The 6,872-nt window shown below is 45.0% G+C and overlaps 1 protein-coding gene across 2 annotated transcripts in view; it reads right to left on the minus strand.

Annotated features, from left to right (window-relative positions):
• Window positions 1-5,277, minus strand: part of FGF14 (fibroblast growth factor 14) — a 601,957-nt gene extending 596,680 nt beyond the window's left edge. For both annotated transcript variants that reach the window (XM_038569993.1, XM_038569988.1), the window contains exon 1: window positions 4,269-5,277. In XM_038569993.1, the coding sequence (XP_038425921.1) occupies window positions 4,269-4,476 (208 nt within the window). In that variant the 5' untranslated portion in view covers window positions 4,477-5,277. The remainder of the gene's footprint in view (window positions 1-4,268) is intronic.
• Window positions 5,278-6,872: the final 1,595 nt, after the last annotated feature.

The raw sequence follows: 6,872 nt of genomic DNA on the forward strand, positions 1-6,872 counted from the left end.
TTTTAAAAGAATAACATATATTTAAATGAGTAACAGGCGTACCAGATGTTTTTGGCACCTAAAACAGCTTTAGTGAAAGGCAAAAGCAGAGCTGAAAGACACCAAATCAAGTAGGAAAAAGAAAATGACAATGAGTTCTACCAAGCCCTGCCTGTTTCATCTCCAAGTTATATGGCAGAAAGACTGAGTTCGGAAAAAGAGACCCTCTGGGCTGTGAGTTTGTGGGATTTTCTAAATGTGCTCTGCTGAACTTCTAGCTTCGTACCCTCCTTCCACTCACTGTCCCTGGTATCCAAAATTATCCTTGATTATAACGTATCCTAAATTCTGTGCTTTCCAAAACCCTATCAATCCAAAGAAGTTTGGAGGTGCCATGAGTGTGGTTCACTGGGTGTATATATTTGAGGCTCTGTAGTTTCTTTTCCTTGTTGTACATTATCTGTCTAAAGAGATATCCATGATTTAAAAACCAAAAAAAAAAAAAAAGAGATATCCATGACATGACCATAGTGTTTACCTTTTTTCTAACCACATTTCTTAGCAGCTGTCACTCAAAGTCTAGTGACCTAGATTGGTACCGCACTGGCCTTTGCTACACGTTGGTCAGTCTACACTATCATTGCTGGTTTAAAGAAACATACCAGGCCCTCCTCCAGGCTAAATAAGAGACTTGGATTTAGTATTCCCTATTTAGCGATTTGCCTAAAATACGATCACCTTGCATGACTCATACAGTGAAAGCTGAAGCAGGTAATATTTATTCTAAACATACAGTTACTGCTCTACTAGGAAAATAGGGGAAAGTAGGACATTTAAGCATAGGTGTGTGTTTTCTGCTAATAGTCATATTGTGAGATACTGGACGTTTCTATGAAGATGGTAGATTTAGTTTTTATGCAGGATACTTCTAAGCTATTGTAATTTATTTTAAAAAGCCCTACTATATATTGTACAAGTATATTCTTCGTGTTCTTTTCTAGTTAAATTTTACATAAAAGCAACTACCAAAAAAACCTTTGAAATTAACACCTCTTATTTAAATGCTAATAGCTTTTGGGGAGATAAATAACTTTGTCCTTAAATTCATGACTCTATTATCTACTTATTTTCACACCAACATAACTCTATAGCAGTGCTCCAAAAGTCCTCCCAGGAGCCTTGACCAAACTACCCGTACCTATCAACAATTTAAAAATTGGGAATAATCAGTGATTTATTCTATAGCTTGCAAAGATTGAGAAGAATTATCAATCTAAGAAGTCTTTGCACAAAATTCATGATCCTGGTACTGGTGGTTGGAGGTATTCTGCGGAGCTTCTTCGTTTGAAACCAGTTAATTGTCCTTGTTTTAGATTTAAGATAACATAATAGGTAGTAGTCAATCTGTTCTTTCTGGTTTTAACAGTTAAGAAGATTTTAGTCTTTGTTTTATTTTAATTACCCAATTAACTTCTTGGTTATACTGCTATCTTGGGATCAAAAACCTGCAAACAATTTTAGGTTTCATGTTAATAGCAGAAGGAGAATGGAACCTACCAACTACAATCCTGAAAGGGAATGGCTAAGCATGGATTTAATGTGAGTTCAAGAAGCAAAACTTTTAGAAGATGAGATAGTATGACACACTAATGTCACATTTTTAAAATAATTTACAAATGCTCCCATTCCCAGGTTGGCACTCTAACTTCCGGCAACCTAAGCCTACACTATCCCATTAGAATAGTTGGTGATGTTGTCATCACCATGATGTTTGAATTAACCCATCAATTAACCCACCCAAGTACTTTAGCATTCATAAGCTGCAAAATAAATTACTCTAAAAATAATTTGTCATTTGACACCTTCCAAAATGCCTTGAAAGGAAAAATATCTACTTTATTCCAGAGAGATGAAAGTGGGTGGGGTGGGGGAGGGGAGGTGCAATAAAAATATCTTGCACCGTGTATGGGGGGGAGAGATTAGTGTTTCCAGTAAAATTGTTTAATATATATATATATATATTATATATATATATAAATAAAGGCCAGTAAGGAAGCTTAGTGTTCAGAGCAGAATTCTTTTCCACTTTACAGTACTATGGAGGGACTAACTTCAAGGTCCCTAGACAAATGGCCGAGTCTAAAAAAAAGAAAAGAAAAAAAAATGCTTTTACATTGTTCCTTTCTCAGAAGGGAGCTAAATCTTTCCACACGGAAAGGCTTCAAAACCCACTATTTTTACTGCATGGAGGAGCAAGCCTCCCTTCTGACAGCAGCGCTCGGCTTGTCCCACTTTGGTAAGTCTTGCAAAAAGGGTCTTCACATTAACTTGTGAGATAGTAGTGTTGCAGATCTAGGTATCAGTGAAACATCAGCAAGTGGGGGGCTTCATGTGGGGTGGGGGTACACCCCACAGTTGAGTAAGAAATGCGGGTGGTAAGGTGACAACACCGCTTTCTCCTTGGGCAATGCCCAGGATGGTGGTATTAGTTCAGAGTTGCTAAACGCTGAGGAGTTGAGAGAGAGAAGGGTAAAAGGACAGGAGACGGAGGGGGAGGGGAGCAGGGAGGGAGGAGGCGGAGGAGGGGACGGAGGGGGACGGTGAGCGAGGGGTAGAGCTACAGCACAGCGACGAGAATTGCAGGGCAGAGCCCCGGAGCCCACTGCAGCAGCGTGCCCGCGGGCAGCGGAGACCTCTCCCAGAGCATCCACTGCCGCCCAAACGTCCCGGCTGGGGCCGCTGCCCAGGCGTCCTCCGCCCACAAGCGAGCACCTGCCCTTCCGGACGGTCTAACAACTCGCAGTTTCCCTACTCCTGCAGCAGTGGGGGCCTCACTGGGTGCTCAGCCTCCACACCCACCACCCCCATCCCCGCCTACCTCCCCCCTGCACCTCCCATCCTCCTCCTCCCACTCCCTCCTCCTCCCTGGTCCTCCCCCTCTCTGGAGGGCCCCCTCGCAGCCTGCCGCCCCAGCTACGCTGCGTTTGCTAGGTTCCGAGGCTGGGGGGCAGCAGCCACTTGCTGCCCGGCCGCCGGGGCTCCGGGCGCCAGCGCAGCCCCCGGCAGAGCTCGGGGTGTCAGGGCGGCCGCGGGGAGGCATGATCTACTACACCGCAGTGCCAACGTCAGGAGCCTCCGGCGCCCGGGCGGCCACTGCGGGACGCCCGGGGCCCCGCCCCCGCCCCCCAACGCAGCCCCAGACACAAACACCGGCCCCCGGGCCCTCCCCAGCCTGAACTGACCCGGGGACGCCGCGCACCCCCGCTGCCCGCGCGCGCCTCGCAGACTGGCTGCGCCCAGCCTCCTCGCCGGCGCGCCGCCGCTGCCACGCAGCCCTCCGGCCTGGCCTCCCCCGGTTGCTCGCCCACAACTTCGCGGCCGCCCCCAAACGCCTCAGCTTGGGATACCGGGAAGTGAACCCCCGGGACTCGACGCCCCGAATCACCTGCATTTGCATTTCTTATGTAATGCACTGCAAGTTTCCCGGTTGGAGCTTACGGAATAGGGACGCAAGATCACCGGAGCCTGAAGCTGGGACCCACCGCCCCGCTCGTCCCACCCGTGGGACTCGGGCGCAGGGTCTTGACACTGCCTTTTAAAAGGGGCTTTCAAATTGCATACATGAGAAGGACTGGGCTCGTCTTCTCCGTCTGGGGTTGCCCCGGGCATAAGCCCAGCTCAAGTATTCCCAGTGGCAGGAGGTGTCGGAGGCAGACGGGGGATGAGTTAATACTCGTGCACCGAGAACTAGACGGGGGAGGGAGGCGGGGGCTGACGGAGGAGCGGGGCCGCGAGGGAGAGGGCCTCTTCTACTTTGGTAAAGGTGATGGGGTGGCGAATATTGTGCAAGCTAATCGGAAAGTCTAGAGCAGGTCCTCGGCACCTAGCTACGTCCCTGAACCTGCAGCAGGAGTGAAGAGAGCTCGCGGGTCTTTCTCCTGGCAACTACCGAAGCTTCAGCTGCCTCGGGCAAAACCTTAAGCCACAGCCCTTCAATATTTCACCAAACATAGGCAACCAAATACATTAAAAAAAAAAAAAAAAAGTTTCCTCCTCCCTCCTAGTGATGGATCGTGTCACAGCCAAGAGATGCTGATCATGGTTTTCGGGCTCAGAGACGCCGATCCAGCTGTTACTTGTTTATCCATCAACACCTCTATATGCAACACTGTCCTGGTTCCTTTTCTGTTTCCCCTGCCTTCCTGCATAGCAGAACTGCAGATCTAGCTCAGTGAGCAACAGACAGGTTATTATGAGGAAAAACATAACATGATGCATGTTTTGCTTACCAGTTGGGTTCTTGTTTTTCTTAAGACTCTTGCCACAAAGACACTGCAGCATATGCGTTCCTTTGCTGAAAATGTTCCAAAGAAACCACATTGATTTGGGCGAAAAGCAATCCAGCAGCTTAGACACCCTGAGAAAGAAGAGATCCTTGTGGTTGCATAATAATAATTTGAAATCAGTTCTCCTGAAGAGGGGCACCGGTTTTACCATAGGAAAAACGATAATATTCCGGATCTTCTCCCAGTTTTTTCCCCTCACGTGGTATATTTCTTTGAGACTTCTCAGTGATTGTTTTTTTTCGGCCAGGGTGAATGATTTATCCCCCTCGATCACCACTGGATTATTACCAAAGGGTTGGAAAAAAAATCCTTTTTCAGCATGAAGCCAAACAAAAAAGCAAAGAAATCCCAACAGAGACCAGAACTAATCAGAGAGAACAGTAATGCACAAAAGATCCCCAAAGAGAAAACCATAGCCTTTTACTTGATCGCTATGAGGATGGGTGGGTCTGCAGAAGGCAAAGCAGGATTCATCTCACTGAGAGAAGACTGCCATTGTGTAGCCCCTAGGAGAGAAGAAAAAAAAAGGAAAGAAAGAAAGAAAGAAGAAAAAAAAAAGAAAAAAAAAAAAAAACACCAGCACACACACACACACCAATACCACCTCCGAGATCGAGTCTGACAGCCGAAGACAGAGCCTCCCTTCGCCCTGTGTCGATTTTTTTTTTTTTTATAATCAATCGCCAGTGCTCAGTGGGATCGGATTGAACCTGCAGTTCTCAATCACCACGAAGAAAAGATGCAAATCCAGGTGCCCCCTCCCCTTGTCAGGCTGGTAGTAGGTAGAGAGCGCCACAGATCCCCTTCCTCCTTCCTGTCACTCTCCCAGTTTCCAACAACGGTGAGCATGAGGAAAAGCTCCCCTCCGGATTCCTCGCCCAGCCTCGGATGTGAGTTACAGGCATTAGAGGGAGGAGGAGGAGGAGTTGAAGTTTGCATTGAAAAGACTGGCTTTCCATGACGTAGCCACGTGCTTTCAGACCCGTCACCAGTGAGATGCTTCAACCCGCCCGGGGAGGGCAGTGTCACTGCAGTCTCTCCGCTACTTTCCCCCTGGAAGTCCCTCCTAGCCGGCACCCAGCCCCAGCCCCAGCCCCAGCCCCAGCCCCAGCCCCAGCCCAGCCCCAGCCCCAGCCCTGGACCCTCTCCTTCCTCTGCCCAGAATGAGTCGGCGGGCTGCTGGCTCCTGGAGCCATCTAACAGAGTCTTCTGTTAAAAGTGCATTTTTAAAAGGAAAATTAACCATTCTAATTAGTAGACCTTAGAAAATACATGAGAGGGAAGGGGTTTAAAGAGAAATAATAGTTTATTACCGCCCCTCCCAGCCAAAATGAGCTCCACCTTACTTACATTTGCAAAAACAGCATCGAAAGCCTCCAAAACATTAAAGAAGACTCAAGTTCCTTTAGTTATTATTTGAATTCTACTTAAAGTGCTCTTTGAAAAATATAGACTAGGCATATGACAAATATGTACTTATAGAAACAGCCTATTAAAAAGACAACCACTAAAATCTAGGCGGCAAGCTATATTTTGCTGGAGAGGGTCATATGAAAAAAGTTAGCACCTTTTCTAGGCAGACAACCCATTATCTTTAAATAATTTTTATGAACAGAAAGCACTCTGCTTAGATTACCCTAGTTCATTGCTTGTTTCTGCACCCATTAACTGATCTAACATTGAATTCACCTTCATTCCCTTCTCATCTGTGCTAATATATAACCTTGTCACCTGCCACCACCATCTAACCTAACAAAATGGACAAATTTTCTATTTCACCAGGATAAAACCTAGCTTCCTACTTTCTCAGAAAATCAGAAGATTTAAGGCAGAACTAAAGATTTCATCTTATTTGGGGAAAAAATACAATGTATAAAATAACACAAGCTACCACAAAGAATAATATCACAATTCCTGTGTACTCACGACTCAAACTAACAAATATTGGCATTTCAACATATTTGTGACCTGAGCATTTCAGAAAAGAAGAATTGACCACTCTCACTCTTGTTAAGTAAATGAATTAAAGTTATGGCAATTTATTTCCATTTTATGGAAAACTGACATAAAAGTTTTAGTTTAAAAATGTTTTTAGAAACTCCATTTTAATGCAAAAAATTTAAAACTACAACCTCCACTACGTGGGACAGCAAACTATCTCATAAAGAAAGAGCCATCGATTTCTATTGTTGAGGATTGAGAGATGAAATCGATTTTAAAGAAAATTAACCCCTTGGTTATCAGTTATCAAAAAAATTTTTAATGTAATAACTATCCCACTGCTAGAGTTTTCTAATATCTACTAGTCATTTTGAGATGTCAAAATTTGATTCCAATATCCAGAACCCTTTTGGGAAACATTAGTCAATTTTAGGTAAGATAGGAAAAAAAAATCTACGACAAGTAAATTCTGTTAAAGTTAAGAAACTAGAAAGTTAAATAGTGATGCCTTCAGTATGCCAAAAGAATCATGTCATAAAGCTCAAAGAAATTACCAATATTAATGGCAGTCTAAATAAAGTTTGAGAAGTAAAGAAAGAGGGAATA

Source organism: Canis lupus, chromosome 22 (assembly GCF_011100685.1).
Source record: "Canis lupus familiaris isolate Mischka breed German Shepherd chromosome 22, alternate assembly UU_Cfam_GSD_1.0, whole genome shotgun sequence".
NCBI classification, from domain to species: domain Eukaryota; kingdom Metazoa; phylum Chordata; class Mammalia; order Carnivora; family Canidae; genus Canis; species Canis lupus.